General features: G+C 26.6%; 1 protein-coding gene across 2 annotated transcripts in view; it reads right to left on the reverse strand.

Annotated features, from left to right (window-relative positions):
• The window catches only part of LOC132921584 (DNA-binding protein D-ETS-3-like), a 55482-nt gene that overhangs the window by 15172 nt on the left and 16785 nt on the right, over positions 1-23525 (reverse strand). For both annotated transcript variants that reach the window (XM_060984681.1, XM_060984680.1), the window contains one exon: positions 7848-7898. In XM_060984681.1, coding sequence (XP_060840664.1) covers positions 7848-7898 — 51 coding nt within the window. The remainder of the gene's footprint in view (positions 1-7847; positions 7899-23525) is intronic.

The raw sequence follows: 23525 nt of genomic DNA on the forward strand, positions 1-23525 counted from the left end.
TTACCTATATATGTCAATACTATTTCAAACACCTGAATCGTAATACTTTAAATTAAAAATGTTTATTAAGATTTATTTTCTAATTGTTTGCACATAGAAACTTGTCAAAATATTTAAATGTATATTATATACGTATTTTAAATTAATATATCAATGTGTATAAAGTTTATTGTTTTTAAAAAAAAACAGGGAAGTCGCTATGTTGTATAATATTTTCCGAGTGTACATTGTCAATCATCATTAAGGTAGACACTATAATGGATGTGTTAAATTGTAATTCAATAATAAACATTACATATTATACAAAACGATTCTGAGCGGAAACGGTTTGCCAGCTTCTAAGTACTTTTATATTTTTTTAGTATTACCATAAGTAATATTCTTAGTTGAATATTTTTTTGCCAAAAACAAACTGTATATAATATTATTATTAACTCGTGACTAGAGCGCGGAATTTTATGCACTAAAAGTATCAGAATATGCAATAAACATGCAAGACAATTTAAATTATTTACATCACAAATTTTTACAAAATTAATAGAAATATTAATAGTGGTACTTATTTAGTTATTATAAGTATTGTAAAAAAGGTATAATAAATTTCTAAATTACTAAATTAATATATTTTTTATATTTTATTTATTATTAAATTGAATAACCATATGCACTACTAATTTTTTTTTTCTGTGAATCTGTGACGTTTTATGACAATATATTTTTAAATACAGAGATCCTTCGACGTCAACTGAAGTGGTTGAGGGTTGAGGCATACTCATATATATATACGATTATATAGTTAAATAGTAATAGCTTGAATTTTTTCTTTTATTTTATTAACAATTATTAAAATGCTTTCATGTAATGTCATATTTTGAGTTCCTAGTTTTTTTTATTGTTATCACATAAAATTGCAAATGAGTAGATATAAAACGTTAATTCATTGAAAACATTACCAGCCTTGACTTATAAGTCGATACCAACTTTTTTAGTTTGAATAGGATAAAGGTATAAATAACTTAAATCTTATTTAAATATTTTGAAATTGCATTGTGAATAAAAAATAATAAAAGTTTCAATTACCTATGATTAATATTTTTCAAATAATAACAAAAATAACTAAAATTGTTATTTTTTTATTTAAATATTCATGCACATTTTTTGTATAATATATTGTTAATTACATAGTTATTGTATAGTTAATACCATTAATAATAATATATAATCAATGTTAACCCTCATAATAATTAATATGTTAAAATATATACATATTTATTTAGATTATTATTTTTAGACATTCAGTGAGAAGAGAATTACTCAAGTTTCAATACCTAATGAATGTTATTTTTCGGTCAACATTTTTAATTTTTCTTTGCATACAATTTCTTTATAGTTTGAAATTTAATATAAATATTATTTAGAAAAAGTGATAGGTACTTTTTTTTATTTAATTACATTTTTTAATAAACTATTAAATCATTTTAAATAAACTATTCACTCATAATACGAGTACTATGAAGTTTAAATACAAAAATGAGAATATAAGTTGTAAGAGATATATAATTTCAAAAATTAATTAAACTTTTTCCTTTTAAGTAAGAAAAAAATTTAACTTTATCTTTAATCATGCGATTCTTAGTGAATTAATAACTTTGTAAAAGTTATAATACTTCATAATATATATTTGATATATTTTGATTCTCACTTCGCTGGGTTAATTAGAAACTGCTGCTTCTGTAAAATGTTGACGTAGTGACCGGAATTGTGTTTTTTCCCGGGGATCGTCTAATAACTTTGTCACGGAGGGAAGTATAAAAAAAGGGTCAGTGAGTAAATAACTGTGACTTGTTATTCTTTCAGGTTGACTTGATAAGCGACGTTTAGGTTGCATTTTAAACGTGATACTTTTCGGCGGGGTCTGACAACTGAGTGCTTACAAAAACGCTTTAGCAGTTCCATTATCGGCACGTGGACTCGTGTACGGCCGTCTGAGCTGATTGACAGCTTAAAGGGATCGCGAGGGATAAGGTACAGAGTATAGGGGAAAAAAGGCGATCGTTCTTCGTTTTCGGTCCATAACTTGTATGTCAAGTACCACCTCTCTATAACCACAGCCAAAGTTCATTATTCTGCCCAACCCTTTTAAACACATTATTTCCCTCTAAATGTTAACAAAGATTTTTTTTTAAATATATTATACTCACTATATCTAAGTTTAGTGGTGACTACTCTATAAGCTAATTTTGAAGGAGGGAAGAGGGTGAATTCATATCATATTATATAGCTAAATTTTCATTTTCTATTACAAGGAAAAAATCTTCCGGATTCTCAATAATTATATCGAATAGTTAAACCACGCAACGCCAGTCACTAAGCGGTAAAATTAAACTTGGTAAGACATAAGATTTTGACGTCTAAAAAAAATAAACATTTTAAATTGAATTTTCTAATGAAAAATCTATAAGTGTTAGTTTTTTAATCTATTAAAATAAAATGTTATATTAAAAAATGAAAAACAAGATACAAGTAGGTAGGTACTTATCATAATTCAATATTTCTAATCATTCAGAAATAAATAAGCAGTAACCTCAATTACCAGATAATAAAATAGGTAAATAATATAATATTTTATGGATAAGTTAACTTAGTTAATTTGTATATCTTCTACTAATGCGTTCATAAGCTGTAAACTGTCCAATTCAAAAGAACGTGTAATTAAGTTAGTTTAATGACTACCTATACAAAATGGATATACCAATTTTCTCCTTTAAGAACATATGTCATAAAATATCTGAAGATATTATACAGTCATTACTCATTACCTAAAAGTGAATTTTTAATATGATTAAAAGACAAAGAAGTCTAATTTGATACTCTAAAACTGTATAAAAACTTCAAGTATAGTTAAAAGCAGATTCAGCATTAAACAGTTAAGGTTGCTAGTAAGGGCTATTTAGGGCCATAGTCATTATATATAATTCCGAAAACGACGGTGAGGAATGTTTAGTTAAATGATAAACTTAAAAAGACTATAATTTCGAAATGAAGTTTGAGCGACAATTCATATAATTACACCATCATTTTATCAACTCGATTAAATTAAATTTTTTTTTTTTTTCGATTTCCCGATAGGCGATAGGTGTGATATAATATAAATGTTGACTTAAAACAGTGATGTTGAGTATAACAGAAATTTCTACGTGCATTTTTGTGAACTTCGTCAACTCTTGACTAACCATGACAAACGTTACGCTTAGTTTTTCCATCGATTGCGTACATTGTGCTTCCCACCGAGGCAAGAAAATACATATTATATCAATCTCTTAAAGGCTTTTTTTAGATAAATTTGCGATTTTTGATTGGTATTTTTGGTTGTACTTAAACATCGAAATATAATGCGTGTGCATAGGATAGAAAAACAAAACGAAAATATGATTTATTTTGTTATTGAATATCGTGACAACAGCTGACCGATAAGTACGCGCTTGTCGGGCCGTTTTTAAATCGGCATAAAAATCTGGCAGTCAATGCTGTCACGGTATAAAAAAAAATATACAGAAACATATACCACGCACTTCGTATCATATTATTATTATGATAACAACGATATAATAATAATACGATCGGCGAAGAGGGCGACACGGTCGGTTGGACATGGCCACCGTCGTCACCGTTGTCGTCGACGTAATCCCACGGGATGGATTTCGGTTTCGAGTTAAACGCCACGCCGCCTGTTGTGTGAGCGCGAGTACCGGCCACTCTTGTTCACGGTCACTTGTTGGGGCGTTTGGCAGCCACAGTCGTCTGCAACGGCGGCGGCGGTACGCTAGCGAAATCCGCCCACTCAATATATTATTATTAACTACGAGAAAAAGCTGCCGCTTCGCCGTGTCTGCGTTTGCGATTACGTACGGCCGGAGGAGTTTAATTTTAATTATAACCGCCGCCACCCTCCATTATTGTTAATCCTGTGCACACTCCACTTGTTCGATTTATCATAACAATAATATCGCCTACGACACTTTTAGTCGACTCACACTCGTCGCCGCTACGGGACGAGCATGTATTGTACTGCACTAATGGAATCGAATAACGTGCGTAACGCATTTCCGACGAACCGTTTTGTATATTATATTATAATTATGTATATACATTATACACATCGTACAGAGTGTTTTATTTCACTGTTTTTTAAATTTACTATTATTCATTATAACACTATATAAATTTACATAGTATTATTATGTCTAACTACATAAGGCATGTTCACGCCCATTTTTTCAAATTCAGATTATTGGAATTTTTCAAATATAATTAATGACCATATTTTTAATTTATTTTATAAGGTGCAAAGTAACCTATGTTGATATTTCTGTTTTTAAAATGAGAGATTCTTATTTTTAGTGTCAATCTTTAAGTGAATAACTTTTTTGAAGATTTTGATGTAACTAATTAAAAATTTGAACAAGTTATTTTTCAATTTTTAAAATGTTTATACAAAGAATAATAGTCCTTAAAAATGATTTTACAGAAATAATTATACTCGTATTATTGGATCTAGTATGTATTATACATGACCAATTTTTATAAATTATAAATATTGATAGTTTAATAAAAATTAAATGTTTGTGATTTCAATATAATTAAAACTTTTGAATACTAGCTATGTTAATTTTATCAAAACTTAAGCTTTAGTTTTTCCTAAAATATCGGGAAAATATTGAATAACAACGTAACTATGTTTAAAATTTGAATTTTGTAATTTTGTGTATTTATTAATATTTAATAATATACACTTTCCTAAAAATTGCCATTTATTTTATCATACTTGTTATTATGTTTATATTTTAAAAATCTTTTACATTTTAAGTTTCTGAATAATAATTTTTTTAAGTTAAATTATATATGATTTGATCATTATCATTATATTATATCCAATATGAATGAAACATTATATTATGCTGGAGTATCCTGCTTGACATTTTAGAAATGAATGTAAAAATAAAATATTCTTATTAAAATTGTCAAAAAAATATATGGGTGTCTACATGTTTTGATTGAATTTTCATAATATTACGAAACTCAACAGACCCCAGCTATATTTACCAGCTTTTACAGTTGAACGCTTTTACAAAGGTGACGGCCAGCCTAGGGCGGTTCTCGTAATGCGGTCGGTGGTAAATAACAAACATGCCTTTGATGTGTCTAATCAAAGCTCATTGAACCGTTGTGCCTGTGGCCTTTGGCGGTGGTCGAATAACAAGAGATTATAATAGAATTAGATGTCCGTATTCAGTTTGTTTTATATCCCACAAAAAAGCGCCCTGATGTATTTTTAGTTAATAGAGATTCCATTTTTATTTTTTATCTGACAAGAAAATTATGATTCATAATAACTACGTTAAGAAGTTTATTGAAACGATTCCTACGTATAAAATGATTCATTGCAGAATGCATTATAGTCTATAGATTATAATATAATTTATGATTAACGGATATCTTATTTAGAAAATTTATTTTTATTTCACGTGTAAATTTATTAAAATGTATTAATTATTGTAATACATTATATAATTTGTAAACATAAAATAATCAATTATTATAATGAATTATTTCATTCAATATATTATTATATTCAATATTTATTCAAATTATTTTTGTATAAATTTTAGTTAGAAAAAAATAACTAATACTGGTATCATGATTATATAATTTTAAACTTGTGTCATGTATTTTTTAACTTTTTAAAAGTTTGGTTAGTTTAAATTAATTTCATATATAACTTACACAATGACTGATAATGATATACATTATTTAGTTTATAAGCTTGATAATGCTATTCTTTATAGGGAAATATTTTAATTAATGTCCGGGCCCGGGCCTTTAAAATATTGAAATTTATCTAGTTAAAAAAAATAAAACAGTAAATAATTAACAATTCTAAGAACAATTTGATATTTAATTACGTCTATAGATGTTTGTTACAAAGACAACTTTATTAATAATAACTCCCTTAATAACATCAATAATCACTGTAAATTAATATTTTTTATTCAACTTTTATATAATACGATATATATATTTACCTAAATTATCAATATTTTCAAAATTTTTTTTTATCACCCTATATAATTTTGGTCAACAAGAATGTCAAGTTTTGGGATAAAAATCATATAGTTAGATAAACCATAAATTGTATATATTTCATAAATTATATAAATCTTAATATTAATTTTTTCCTTAAAGAATTAAGATCATTGGTAACCCCCGTGAATCGTGATTTATCTTCTCACAATACTAATAAACAAAATAATTTACGATCTAACCTGTCTAGTTTCAAAATTAAATTCCGGGTAACTCACCTAAAAAACGAACAGATATAGAGAACATACTCTCTACTTAAAAAATATAATGTAGGAATACAGAAACAGTATGTCATTCTCTCTTTTGTTCTGATTATTTTAATATTTTACTCCACATTTACTTTTTGGACTTATTTTATATTGTATATTATACATTATAAATATTTTAAATTTTTAAAAAAATAGTTAAATAATAATAGACATAATTATTACAGCGAAATTGAATAGATTTCTATAACTGTGTAAACATTAAAGTTTATTATAATTATTATTGATAATAAAAATATATACTAATATATTAATAATTTTTAAAATGGTTAAAAAATATATAAATGTAACAAGAATTAAGCTTTTGAAGGTTATAAATTTTTATTATAATGTGTATTATAAAAAACTCAAAGTTATTTAAGAATATTGAACGAATTAACTTTCATGCTTTTATATTTAAGTTATAATGATTTGGTGTGATTTATATATTAAATAAGGTTATTTTTTTAATACTGTTTGTTATGTTGTGTTTGCTTTATGATAATTTTATTCAGTGGGATAGAGTAACGGTACAAAAATCAATGGATAACATCTACTTTACATGCAAGAAGAATTGCTCGCTCATCCATACGGATGTTATTTGATTGTCTGTCCGAAACGGCTCAGACGACAACATTTTGATAGTGTTCGCGCGTGATCAAGCGCATTTGTTATACTAGACCTTTTCACCCCTAAAATTGTTGTCTTGATTGGAACGGAAAAAAGGAAAGAGAGAATATATGTTTAGTTGACGATCAAAAGGTAAGGTCTTTTTTATGATTTTATTGATTTTGCTGGACAACGTGACAATCATGCCATGTGTTTATTTAGAATAACCTTTTTTCCCTTTTTAATGTTTTTAACAAAATGTTCTATTCAAATAATCTACCATGTTCATATTATCTGTATCGTTTATAGTTTTGTTTTTAAATTATACGTTGATTTTAAACGATGGTATTATTTTTGATTTTTCATTATAATTAATAGTAATATTATAAACAACTACTTCTCTCGATTTATTTATTATATTTAATAATTTAGAAAAATTAATTTTATAAAATACTTCGATTCTGTGAATAATAATAAAATATATAACGTTGTTATAAGTGAGATCATTAATGTTGAATTTATTTTTAATATCATCATAATTAACTACGAGAATAGTTAGTATAGACCAATAAACAAAACTATTTATTTAAGTTATATTTATAGTTTTGTTATCATTATTTATTATCTTGTAATAATTGTTTAGGTACCTATATTTGAATGAGTAAAAAATAAATTAAATATTTTTTTTATATGTTAAAAAATAAATATTTATTAATAAATTACAATAATTTAAATAAATTTGTATCAGAAAAATAGTTAATAGTTTGCTCACTTTATTATTAATGTATAAGTAATTCAGTTACCTTTTTTATGTTTACATAATGATTGTATAAAATAACTTTAAATACATACCTTGTGTTTGCCCTGATGAATGTGTACTCCATGATCCTTTATAATGAGTATCTAAAACAATATTTGATTATATACATTTTTGTGTAATAGATTATAATTAAACATTAAAAATTATGTATTATTCTTAAGTTAATTTATATTATTAATAATTTAAATATAACGTGATTTATTGAGAATTATATATATATATATATTTTTCAAATTAAAAATAAAAACTGATAAAAACAAGCATTGTGGAATAAGATTACATTTTTCACGATGAAAAAGTGATGAAATGAAATACTTTTAGGTACTGTATATCTTTTTAAATTTAAGTATACTGAAAAATATTTTTACAATTTTTTTTAATGCTTTCTCTTTGATTTTTTAAAATTAAATAAGCAATTAAATGTTTTATATAATATGTACTATGTACTACCTTTAACTTATTATTTATTATCATTCACATAATATAATTTTTAATAATATGTCTAACGTCCATAGTTAAATAACAATATATATATAACAATTATAACAATAAGTTTTCATAGATAATATTTTATATTACTACCTAGTTAAAGTATTTATAATATTATATTAAAAAAAATTAGTTTTTACTATTTTTTTTATTTTTGAATTAATAAAATAAGCATTTGCCAGTGAAAAAGATACGTATGCAGTTATTTCATTATATGTGAGCATAGAAGATAATTATTTGTATGTATTTGTATTTTTATAAGTTTAGGATTATAATATTCCGTATGCATATTCTTTACTGTGCATTATATAGTTGTTTAATAATTATTTGATTAATATTCATTACATTATTATATTATATTATAAACTTGTTTAAAGTTTCAGATATGAATAATAGACATAATAGGCATAGGTATTGTAACAATTATAAATAAGTATGTTACATGACACTTATATGTATACGTACGGACTCTGTTGCTGGCCAATGCAGTATTAACACACACATATATTTGTAAGGCCTATAGCCAAGCCACCGAATGTATAGGTAGTTAGTCAGATTTTACACCTTAGACATAAAAGATTGCTGGACTCCGTACGACTACGTTAAGGTCATTATTAGTATAGAAGATAATTACCGTGAGTAACATTATTTATAAGTATTTAGTATATAATAAAAGTTAATAATACCTGAAACAGAATCCTATTTATTTATATTACATTTAAGATTCCTACATTCTACCCCTGGCTACGGAAACTATATCTATAGAGTCCTACTACTCTCCCTAGATATCTCATATTTAACTGGTCATTCCCCGACCACGTTACAGTATGGTTAAAACGTATTCTTTAAATCTTAATTATCACACGCAAGTTTATATTATTATTTATATATACATAATACATATATATTAATATTTAATTCTATGATAATGGAACTCATATATTTATTATAGATTAGAGAAACACATTTATTCATATCTTTGTAATAGAAAACATCAATTATCAACTTAAGTAAAAAAATGTTATCTAGTTAGTAGTATTTTAGGAAGTAAAAAATAAAAATTTTTATAGAAATACGGAAATACGAGTATTTATGCAGCACAAGTTTTTAATAAAATCAATTTTGTATATTTATTATATTTAAAAAAATAAACAACCGTGGTAACTTAATTTTTTTTCTAAATATTAATTATTTTTACAGGAAATGATTTAAAAAATAATTAGACTTATTTTAAGCTATTTATAAAATTAAAAGTATTTGAGGTTATTTACAGACATTTTCAATGTTAACGTTTGGTATTAGATATTTGCAAAAAATTAATGGTTTTGCTTATTTTGTTATAATTTAAAAAAAAATATATTAGTATAGGGAGTTTAAATTTTTGTTTTTGCATATACTCGTATTATTATTTGCTATTCATAACTAAAATTTCAAAATATTTAGATTAATTTTAGGCTATTTATAGGTACCCTTTTCCACATTGTTCTACGATATGTCAGTATTTACTCGTACTTATAAGTTACAAACAAATCGTATATAATATAATATAATTATATAATATTATAACGTATTCGATAGCTTTTGATGATGTTAGTTTAACTTGCTATATTATTTACTAATAGAAAACAAGAATTACCAATAATAATATTAACAAATAATATTCTTAAAAATAGCAACTGATAGATCGCATCTGATTAGAATCGTTTTACATAATCAATGATCTATTATTAAATCTAAATTTAATATATATCCATTATAGGGATTTAATCAATGATCAGGTACACTCAAAACTTACTATAATGTAGAGAGAGACTCTTCCCAAGGTCTTTTACTTATTATTTTCATTTACACTTTATCATATCTTACTTATCTTCAATTATTAAAACGTATCAAAGATTATTATTTTAACAAATATACATAATAGTCTAGAAGCTATATTGGGTTTAGACAATTAGTAACTATATGAGAAAATTAATATCAATATTAACAAAAGTGACATGTAGGTAATTTATACGTGGTTGTAAGTGGAGGAGTTTAAAATATTTAAAAAAGAATATATAATATGAGTTAAAAAAAACATTAAATAAAAAATTTCAAAATATAAATTTGTAATAGGTAGACCTATTATCAATAAATAATGTAACATAATATTATAAAATAATAATTTAGTATGAAATAATTTTAGATAATATCTTCAGTAAGTTGAAATATTATTGTTTTCAAACAAATAAAACGGGTAGCTAATGTCGTAATTAGTGAATTTATAGTATGCTATTTCAGCTATTTGTTACCAAAAAAAAAAATACAAACACATACCGGCGAAAATCATTGATAAATTGGGAAACGTCCCATTTCTGCTTAGGTAATCCGATGTTTTGATGTCCAACATAATTCACGCGATAGATCGTTCACCCGATCGTCACGATTATTTCCAATAGTGCCATATGTATAGTGTGAATCTAGAGTCGTTTTCGATTAAATCGAAACGGTCTATTAATGTTAAATAATTGAATAGTACACGTGTCACTTTATATATATTTATAATACTTTGTGTGTATGAAATATCTCGGTGGCGTGACAAACAATCGGGAGAATGATATCAGACCAGACGCGATTATACAACTGACCCGCTGACGACGTCGAGGTATTGCCAGCGCCGCGTAAGGGAGTCGCTCGCACGACGACGGTGGACGCGTGGGGCGCGGCGTCGGAAAAATCGATGACGACCAATCGGGTACCGGCGCCCACGACAAATCACTCCCCTCGAGTACTTCCGGATTGGTCGGATAGGATATTGCGACGTGGAAACCGAAAGCAGGGAATACAGAGGCAGTAGTAAGCGTGGGAGTGTGGAGGCTACCGGAGAAAACATACGTGCCGTGTTTGCTGCCGTTCCCGACCATCCATCCAACATTTCACTATGCACTCCCCTGTTCTGAATTTTTTTCACCCTGTCCTCATCCGTGTCGGCTAATAACTAAGTACGTTCAGGCATTCTTTCCTTCCTTCCTTCCTTCCTTCCTTCCTTCCTTCCTTCCGACGTTTATTCTTATCGTCTTTTCCATTAACGTTTCCTTCTACTTTAATTAGAACCACATTACATTTTTTTCCATTGTTGGTGAGTTTTTTCTAGTCACACCTAACAACTTTCATTAATATAAATATTTTTTCACCGCTGTCACTTTTATAAATACGCTGCACAAATAGTGCACGTTAAATTACAATACATAATTTCCGATTTATTAACTAGTTGAATATGTTTACACTTCATATTACCTATACAATATTAGCATGCCAATGATTTACAATAATTCTGTACATCAAACATGTTTTTAATACCTATATGATTCATCTTATACCATAGTATATTTTGAAAATTATGACCAGAAATAATATTGTTATGTTGATGTAATTTATTTCTTATTATCTATCTGTGAACTGAAGTTAAAAATGAAACTTTTTATAGACATAGTTTTGTTATTTTATTATTGAACATGAATACTTATAAATTTAATATGTTATACTGTATACAATGTAATAACACATTATATGGGCTTTCAAATTGTGTATGACAAAAATGGAAGGAATCGCTTAAGAATACCAACATAATCCCCACTATTTTTGTGACACGAAATTTGGAATATTCTATGTAATTTTACTTAATCCGTATAAAAATAAAATATAATTTACGCATATTCAAACACCAGAACACTTTAAATTGCTTAAAAGGTTTGAGACGTTTGAGTATCCTTTGTAGGTATCAAACTAATTCATACATTGCGAAAGTATTTACGCTATCGTCTTTACATTTATATATAACAGTTATATTTAATTTATCTGTGTAATATAAGTCCCACTTTTAGTATTATATTCAACATGTTCAATATCACAGCTATCTGTTTATCAGTGACGGTACCAAAACTTTTTCTACTAGGGGTGATATTATTTTTCAATGATCATTGTTGTGTAGGGAGGAAAGATTACGAGACTTCAATATTTATTATTATCTTTCCGCTTAATTTTGATAAACATATTTACTGACACAACAAAACAAAAATATGGAATATAAAGATATTTTAATTTATCAAAATACAGGTAGAACATATTTGAGATAAAAAAAAATATATGTGTGCAATTCACCCTCCTCATCTTGGCTCCAGTATAGCACCACCTCAAACAGCTCTTTCTAAATATTATTTTATATACTGTTTTTGTATTACTTATGCACCTAATATATTTTAATTTTGTCTTATATCCGCAACATGTTCAATGAACATATTGTTCATTTGACTGTTTTCTATATCACGGTTCGCTAATTTTCATCATCGGTACTTCTAGGCGACGCTTACTACACTCATTTTACGTTAGCACGGGCCATGGTCACGGTCAGTTGTGAACTGCATAATATTTAAATAATTAAACATTTTACCTACTAACAGCTTTTTATATTAGTAACCAAATTTATTCATAGTTATATGCGTAGATAACGTTTTTTTGAAATATCGATCACTCTAATATTTTTTGTTAAAGTTAACACGTTTATATACACGTTCGTTGTACATAATCCTTACAATTATAAATGAAGCATTAATTTTTTAACTAAGCCAATTAATAACGATATACCTTCATTACAATTCTTATTACATAATATTGCCATGCTCGTCACAATATCAATAATAATATTAAAGTATGATCTAGAAATGTATCTTTTGTATCGATAACAATTTAAAAGTAGTTACATGTAACTTAAACAAATATATCAATTTAATTATAACTCAAGATTTACAAAATAAATTTGTAGTTACTGGTTTAAGGAAAAGAAAGAAGAAAGAAGAAATAAGATAGAAAGAGAAGAATAAGATGAATTATAATTATTTTAGATGTAGGTAAAATAACATAATATTTAAAGCTAGTTTTCAACTATACGGTGTATGAAAGGTAAATGTTAATAAATAAGGTAATATCCACATCTTATTACAAATATATTAATAAAATCTATGTTTTTTTTTTAAATTGTTTATACTTCATTAAAATTAAATGATATTATAACAATTTAAATTGCATAATAATATTTTAGGAATCTAAAGTAATTTATATAATATCAAAAATACAAATTAATAGTTAAGTAATTAATAATTTCTAACCAATCATCATTTTTTAAAACTAAGGCTGATAATAGAATTATAATATTTGTAATTATATGTTAGTATTGCCATAGGATACTCCTTAAATTGAAAATCTGATGCTTAAGTGGTTAAGTATATATTTGAAAATTCCAAATCAAAATTTAAATAAATTCATTATTTAAGGAAAAACGAGGTTGATTATTTTTTCGAATAATACTGTTTATTTAATAATTTTAGAGCAAAAACATTAAATTCTTTCTCTTTTATGAAATAGTGAGATATGTTCATAATTTTACTGTGATATTTTTTAAGTTCAATAAGCATTTTAGTAAAGGTTTAAATAAAACTACATATTTTATTAATATTATTATCTTATGATTTATAATATTATTTATTTCTGCTTAAACATATATAGCTTATAAAAAGAAGGTTTTTATAATAAAAATGAATTATTTTTGTATATTAAAACGATGAATATTTTAGCAAAAATATGTTACCGTACAACGTAAAACCATAATATATTAAAAATTTGACTAATAATAAAATTTGTCACGGGCTAGTAAATGCATTTATCAAAAAGAATATGTGCACAGGATGAAATAAAATATTTTGATGTGAAAAAAAGTCTACTGATGCAAAAATTATGTTGTTCAATGGCGGTGACCCATGGCAATAGTGACTGTCATGATGCAGGGAGGGAGGAAAAAATTATAGTGCCTTTTATTTTCGTGTATTGGGGTTCGCGATTTCATTCCAAGCCATTTGATCCTTTAAGGAGCACTATATGTTCCTTCAGACATCACGACGCTAATTTTATATTCGTCTTTTGGCTCGGAATAAAACTATCCTTAAAAGCTTCCGCCGATTCTATAGGTATTTCACCGCTTTCTTTTACGAGTGTGATTTAGATGAAATTCTGTAGAAATTTTCTAAAATCGTAAAACTTATATTTCTGTAGCCAGGTGAAACTAAAGTTGACTTTACAGTACATTTTTTTAGAAATTATATTAAATAGTTCTCTATTGTAACCATCAGATATAGAAGGTAGTAGGTAATATACAATTTAATTTATAGTATATATTATATACAGTAAAACCTCCTTGAAGCGGACCCTTTATAAGGCAGGACTCTTCTTAAAACAGAAAACACCAACAGTTCTGTTTTTTTAGTCTACTTATAACAGAAACATCATAAAAAGACAATAGTTAATACCTAGCTATTCTGTTATAAGGAGATTTTACTGTAAATACAATAATATGTATAAAATTACAATTTATCAATGGTATATACATGTCGATAAAATAGGTGTTACGCATTTGATAGAAAAAAAATTTCACTAATCTGTTAATTTTTTTTTTCCTGTTTTCTAGTAGGTTAATTTAAAAATAAATTAAGCACGTGTTGTTCTGTAAAATATATATCACGGTATTATGGTATTTTTTGCCGTTTTACACGCGTACAATCATATGAGCGCGGTGCGTGTGTATGCGTTCATCGGGTGTACGACTACGGTATATTGAAAAAAAATATCTTCTTATATTTTATTATAATATATAATTTACATTATCATTCCGTCCAATTATCTGCGTATTGTTGGTGGCGATTGAGAGTCAACTACAGTGGGGGCAGCGTGCCGTCAAGGTTCACCGGCGTGTGAGGGAGAGCGTATACACATACGGTAAAAACACGGGAAAAAAATCCACCACCCCGCGGGTAGTCGTAACGCCACGGTGAGAGGGGAACGGCGTACCGACACCGTGTGAAAATCGGTGAAACGGATACACTCGGTCGGTTAAGTGGCTGAGCACGTGATCCAGTAAATATATCGTTTATTATTATACATATACATATATTATTGTTATTATTATTATTATTGTATATTATATTTACACACACACACGCGCGCGCGTGCATTGTCGATTTGCACAATATGTTTTCACCCGTCCACTCCCCCACCCACACAGACCGTGGTGAAGTCGGGCGCGTGCTTCTCGTAAAAACCGATTTTGTCACTACGGTCATGCGACGCACGCGGGTGGTCGCCCATAAAATACCGCTCCGCTTCACCGTCATTAAATTTGACATCGAGCATATTGTGCCAGCGCCGGTCAATGTGAACACTGAACATCTTCATAATATGATATTATAATACTCGTAATAATGACTGTACGGTGTCGAATTTTGTTATGAGCCCATCGCCATATATCGGTGTTGTGGAGGGGGCTGGTTGAGATTAGAAAAAATAACTTAGAATTGTATCGGAAACTTACTTATTAGTACATAGTAATATCATATTTTAATAATGTAATGTACTATTTCAAGTTGAAGTAAGCATGCTTACTAAGTAACTAACTTAACTATAAATGCACTTACAATTATAATGAGAACGTAGCGGAAAACTGTCTCCCTTCCCTCACATCTGTCTTCGAACACATTTCATTCAATACAATATAATGATTTGCGAAAGCTTGTCGAACGATATAATGTAAATTATCACAAACGCGTGTCAAAATACGTATATGTGGTCCACCATGACAATATGTGTCTTGTTTAGTTTATTGTACTTCGATTTTCGAACTTTATATATTTTATTATTATTGAGTAATGCGTAGACAGTTTTTCATTTGTCATGTACTCATGTATGTTTGCATGTGTTGGTTATGAGCATAATATATGTTGCATAAATCATAGTAAATGTACAGGCTGATTAACATTTGAATATGCATATCATCGATATTCTATGCCAATAGGAACCTATATCCATATTATGCAATAACCCTTTTCAATACGGGAAAATCACAACAGTGACAGAAATAAAGACACGAATTATTTTAATTGGTTGAATCGAAACAGCATTTTGAATAGTTGTCATTTTTTCATAATTTTTTTTTTTTACACTTACATGTCTGCATGTATTGAAAGACAAATTATTATATGTAGATTGTAGGTACATGTAAAAATATGCGACGTAAACAAACTTTATCGATATCTTATGAGTTTTGTACTACTTCGTGTGGACAACAAACCAAGTAAAACATTAATAAAAAATAATTATTTCAGGTCCCCTACAGGTAATTTGGAATAGTTCCAACGCCCGGACACAATCGATGCGTTGCCATGGTGATCGAGGGTCGCCGAGGAGCCGCGATCGACCGTTTCTCTCTTAATAATATACAGCGGTCGAGTAATTTTTATTTGGAAATTTAGAATAAGCCTTTCATATAGTTAACTTAGAAACTATCAAAATACACAAATTATCTATATATTAAGATAACAGTATCTAAAATTTTTTTGTCAAAGTGACCTGCACTATTTACCAAACCTAATATTAACCTAAACCTAAACTTACTTGTCAATGCATGTTTGACCTTTTTTGAAAAATACAGTTTTAACAAAATTAATTCGTAATAATAACTAAAGTGTTCCTAAAAAGTAAATATATTAGCTCGTATCATACTTTTAAATATATTTTATACATATAGTATGTACTCATAGGTTGTGATATATATTATACAGAAATAATGACAATTAATGTTTTTTTTATTTAAGCAAAATGTATGTTGAAAAATAATTTATATAAACCGATCGGATGTACAACAAGTATACCTCCCAGTGGGAAAATGGGTGTTGGTTATATTATAACGTTCATATATGAAACAACGGTGGAGAATGGTGATCACAAAAGAACCTTTAAAAGTGGACCAAATAGTGCTGTAATTAAGTGTAATTACTTTCAAAATACGTTTAGAGTGCCTTGGTCGGGAAAGGCTTTAAAAATGGTCAGAAATAGTATGGTGGTCATAAAAGAAAAATCCCCATGTATACAAGCAGGCCTTTTGTTTTCAACTATGTAGTACTTAGCTCATATATACTCATTCAAACAATAAATACTTCACACTATTGTATCAACCCTTTGTCGCCAGTTACACACTATTTTTTTCGGCGTACAACGCATTTATAATCCAATACATAATATTTTAAGTACATCGCGATACCTTGTATAACTGTAATATATACATGACATTATATGTATATGTATTATGTACATAGATTTGTGTAGTGTATAGTGTATTTAGCGAATAATTTAACAGGCAAAAATGTTAATATTTTTTTACGATGATTCATAATTTTCTTGTTCCAAATTTTTTAATGTCGAAATTCTAATATTATATTTATATGTTTATCGAGTTTTGTTAGTAATAACCGGAGTAAATCTTCTGGCTTCTAATTATACTTTATTATTATTATTATTATTTATTATCCATAATTCAAATTAAGAGCCAAATTTTGGTGGTATCCTTTTCTAGTATTTAGATGTAAGCTTCACTATTTAGTGAAAACTATAGTTTTATAGTCTATAACAGGGATGGGCAACTCAATGCTACTAGAGAGCCTATTTATTGAAAGTGAAAATCTAGCGAGCCAGAGAACATAGAAAAAAACAAAAAAGGTCAATAAAATTTACAACTTACATTTATAGTTCAATTCTAACAATACTAAATAACTAAATAAAAATTCATACGTTTTAAAATATAAATTATGCCGGTTTTATAAATATAATAAAATTAAATACAAACAAATTCTAACGTTTTATATTTTTATAAAGTAATTTGAAATGTAGCACAGGCCAAGGCTACCGGGCCAGTTAAAAATGGAACGCCAGTTGCCCATTTCTGGTCTATAATAATAAATATTCTTTATTTAGGTAAAAAACTCTATTTTAAAAATTGTAATATTATAAATATTAAATAATAGTTTTAAATGAATATTAATATTAGTATTTGGTTTAACAAAATAAATAAATAATTATAAAATAATGACAATAATCAATACAATATAATGCTATTGATTATAAATATCATGTTTCCCAGAATACAATATTACTCATATACACAACCGTATGAAAAAGATTGAATACGAATTTAAATGCTTACAATATTTAGTCATGTAGGTAGATAGGTAGCATAGTTTTATTATTTTTTATCAATTGTAATAAATATAGTTATTAGGAGGCATTTTTAAAAGTTTTATTTTATGGAGTAATTACATTATGTAAAAGATTGAAAAATAAAAAATTCAATTATTAGCTATTTTAATAGTCACTTTATCTTAGCAGAAATGTAAATATATAAAATATTTCGATGAGTCGAAACATTAAATTAAAAAGTTAAATAGTTATTTCACAATAGTTAATGAATGTACAAATCGTGTTCGTGATTCTATTAAAGATAAGATGGATATATGATGTATATATTACCTTATATTATATTATCAACGGTACACATACACACGTCAATAATATTGAAAGTTTCTTAGGGGATTGGAAGCAATGATTTTCTGTTTTTGTCTAATATACCGGGAATGTGAGAATTTAGACGTATTTTAATCTCAATAAACCGATTGATTTAGTGAAGCCATAAGAATTTGAATTTGTCGCCAAGTTTAATTTAAATAAACTTACCTACATTTTTGATAAATCCTAAAAAAAATCATACTAAAAAGAAGAAATTAAAAAAAAAAATGGATGTATTTCAATTTTCGGAGAAAACAAAATTAAAAAATCAAAAATCTAGAAAAAATGATCTCGAGTAAGCTTGATGAAAAATTTAAATCTGTTTTAGAAATTTTTATTGCTTCATTAGATCAATTGGTACGTTAGAATGAATACACCTTTCAATTTCTATACTACACGTATGTTGGACAAAGACAGGAAATCACTGTATCTAATAATCCTCTTAAATTATCATCAAAATATTATGAACCGTAATATTTTATTCCAAAGATTATTTTCCTGGGAATTTTAATTCCGTTTTCCTATAATGTAATGGCAACAATAATAATAATATTAAAGTAAAAAATATTATAAATTAAATATTTTCAACTTTAATTTAGGTTGTTAAAAAAATAATAATTTTAATACCATAGATATTAAATATTAAGTGGGAGAATAAGCAAAAATAACGGCGTGCGTCGTGCGTGTATTAGATATTTAGATACACTATTAATATTATTAATAATCATATATCTGTTAATTTCCCTATTATATACGTATGAACATTTTGAAAATCATAATAATTTTTTTAATTCTTTGTATAAATAATAAATAATAATATACAATAGCAATATACCATTAAACTTTTTTTTAACTTTAGTTTTATTATTACACAATTTATAAAATAATTATTTACAATACGTGTAAAAGCTGTATGATAAGTGTTACTTAATAATATATTTAAAGCATTTAAAACTATGAATTAGTTTACTTTGAAAATAAGATGCTACAATTATAGTATTTACATTTTTCTTTACATAAACTGTATCACATCCTATACAATATTAAAATATGAGATTATGTATCATATAATATACATATTTTTTGGATTATCTGTGAGTCATGTCTCAATTATTGTCAGTAAAAATACGGTAGGGCCAACACTAGGGTATACAAAAAAACATGAATTGATACGGTTGTCGTCCACGTGCAGTGTCGAGAACAGGAAACGATAAGGTAACGTAGAGAATATAATATATCGCAAACGCGGCCAACACGCTTGTAACCGCACGCTTATTTTTATCTGATTTTGTAACATTCAACATGCCACTCATAGGAGCATTATTAATTTGATAAAGGGTCGTCGCCGCATATAATAACATCTGTACTAATATAATAATAGAATGTGGTTTTTTTTGTTCGTAGAAAAATCAAAATGTATTACTGGGACCGTCGTCTCAAAAAGTTTTGACATAATATATGTTGTTGTTGACTAGGTAGGTATTCTTATTAGAGTAAAAATGTGATATTATGGGGTTTTCGATAAAATGTGTTTCATTTTTTAACGAGAATACCTAATAGTTATTTAAATCATAAATTGATTTTTGTGCAAATAAAAACTATTGTTTTACGTGTTTTTACAAAGAAATGATTAATTAACAAAATTGAATTACAGAGGAACCCCTCTCGTCCGCCACTCCGGTTGACCAGACCATAGTATTATCAATATGAATAATTCAAAAATAAATTTTGATTTTCAAATTTATTGTAGATATATAAAATTAATTGCTAGTTTAATTTTTCCCTTATAGGGTTCTGTATATTCAGATAATCCTACCTTCTTTTTCGCGTTCCGACCACACCCCCAGTTCCGAAGGTGATGGATTAGAGAGGTTCTACTGTATATATATGCATAACTATCACTTAGGAACTTACCCTCTTATGTTATAAACTTACACATTTTAATATTTTATATAAATATGCACACTGAATTCAATATGTATATAAACGAAAATTAATATAAACATAAAATTATAAAAATATATTTATTTACTATTTCATATATGTTTCAGAATTTCCTTATTATGCAAATAATTATAATTTTAAGGCTAGCTACAACTATTTCTATGTTTTTTTATCATGTAATGAAGGGAGAATAGTTTCACATGAAAACTGATTATAAATACCTACTTTTACTCAATAGTTAGTTAATATAAATTAATATCTAAGTTTCTTGTATATAAAATGTGAACTAACACTGTGTTGGGTTTATAGTTTTTTAATGGACAAATAATTGATAATATCTATTTGTCATTATTTTTTCTGAGTAGGTTAATATAATCATGCATAGTATGATATATCTATAAAAAGATACAATTCTAATATGTTAAATAATATAGCATACATATTACATAGTTTATTGAAGTTCGAAGTAAAGCAACTTCAAATTTCAATGCATGTATTGATAATTTGTGTCTAATACATTTTATTAAAAATAAAACTATATTGAACAATGCATTTATTATTCATCATGATCATTTTTTTTTTTTAATGTTTACAGAACCAAACGGACATCTGTGATCGATCTATAAAATAATAACAGGCACACAAGTCAAATTTTAATTTTTTTGCCAATATTTTAATTTTATTTTTTAATACATTAATGTTTAATCATTTTAAATTTTGAAGTAAAATTATTCACGTATAATGTAAAATGATTTTAATAACGAAGTGTTGAATGTACGACTATAAATAGTTATTATTAATATTTTGGTATTCGTGTAGTACCTATGTTATCTACCATTGTTTGCTACTATATTGATGTAGACGTGTAGTATACTACGAACTAGAAAATATGGTATACGCATACCTGTAGGTTTTATTAATATTATGATATGTGTTATATTTTTATTTCATTTTGTTACTGCAAAGTATCTGTGACACAAGTTATTAGATAAAAAGCTTTAACAGTAATACAATACTATAATACCCATTATGATAACTGATAAATAACCAAAATAATGATAACTTACTACACTCTCGAATTATGTAAAAACACCATAGCATTACAATATACACTATTTTAAAATAATTGACTATGATGTCATGATGATGATCAACAATATTATATTAAATAAGTTTTAGTTTAATAAATCGTAATTAATTAGTAGATAGAACATAATATAGTGTTTTCGGTTAATGGTAAATGGCATTTGACGGTAGGTAGCATATGATATACCTAAGGACACGAGTACCAATATTTTGGACGATTCAAAGGATGTGACTAATGATTAGTTGAAGACTTGAACTAAACTAGTCATCTGAAAAATCTTGGATCCAATTAGTGTACTTGCTATATAAAAACCATTAACCACGGTCCAACTCAACACTAGTGGATAGACGCTGCTGTATTTATTAAATATTAAACTAAGTATAAACGATCGCAATTATATTTAAAAAAACTTAAACATAAAACTATATTATCATGATATTATTGCTGAATTGCATAAAACAATTATTAAATATTTAATAAATCAATACTAAACTGAGATCCATTATATTTAAGTAAATCTATTTTATAGGCAACATGGTAAGTTTATTTGTTGTAATAATTTATATTTTAAATATATAAATTAAAAAATCCTATTAAATATAAACATTATAATATAGTAGGCAAACCCAGCTCCAGATAAAATCATATTTTAAAATACAATATTAATTATTAATTATTATTATTATATTAATCTTAGTAGATAGATGCATTTCAAATATTACTTGATTAAAGTTTACCTAAGTGATATCAATTTTCAGACAGAGTAGTGCGCTCTATGTTACCAATATTTCCTTTCCGTTTTTTTGCACCCCTTCCGGATCATATCGATCGTAGAGAAACTCAATATCCTAGCGCACTCTGTCATTCAATATTCTTGAACTTTCGTCTTTCAAAAGGAAGTAAATAAAGAATACTGATAAACATAGTTTTAAGTATCTAATACACCTCAATTATTACTTAATAATTAATTGATAATATTGTTTTATAATGTCATAAAATTAACAACGAAATTTAACGATAATATTGTTATTAATATAAAATATAATGAACATTAGATACACGGTTCATACACATGGTTTAAATATTTGCATTATTATTATTTATGATGGTGTCAACACACTATTAGTTTTTTATCTCTGTGGTCCATCCGCAATATCATAAATTTTAATTCAGCAGAATCATTGAACCAACCTTGTTAGGAAGTAGGTGTATAATCATTAACTTAAAGTTAAAATAATAGCTCACTATGCTATGCGTGGGTCAGAAAAAAGAACAATAATAGACAGTGTATCGATATCCTTTAATATTCTGTTTTAAATAAAGTATTGCTTTGAATTAAAATTTTGAAAATAGCTCAATATTATTTCAAGTTATAATAATATTTATTTCTATAGAAGTACACTTTCGTGATAAATTAATAGTTAATAAATATAGTTGTAGAATGAACCTAAATATTTGTAATCAATTCTATTCCTATAATTTAATTACATAGATAATACCTTACATCACTATATTATACTACATTCAATATTTCACTAATCGCAGTCATCTTAAAATGATGATTCGATGTACAATGCGCCATGAGCAATAATGCCATAATGGGATTAAACAATGAACACAGTATAAATTGAAATTAGACTTATTAGCCGTCAGATATATTTATGTATAGACAGGTGATGACCACACAGCGGTGTATACTATAATAATGAATTGATTTTAGGGGTGATTAGTACCTACAGAGAACACTTTGGCTTATTATTAAATTCATCTA

The sequence above is a fragment of the Rhopalosiphum padi genome, chromosome 2 (genome assembly GCF_020882245.1).
Source record: "Rhopalosiphum padi isolate XX-2018 chromosome 2, ASM2088224v1, whole genome shotgun sequence".
In the NCBI taxonomy this organism is placed as follows: Eukaryota; Metazoa; Arthropoda; class Insecta; order Hemiptera; family Aphididae; genus Rhopalosiphum; species Rhopalosiphum padi.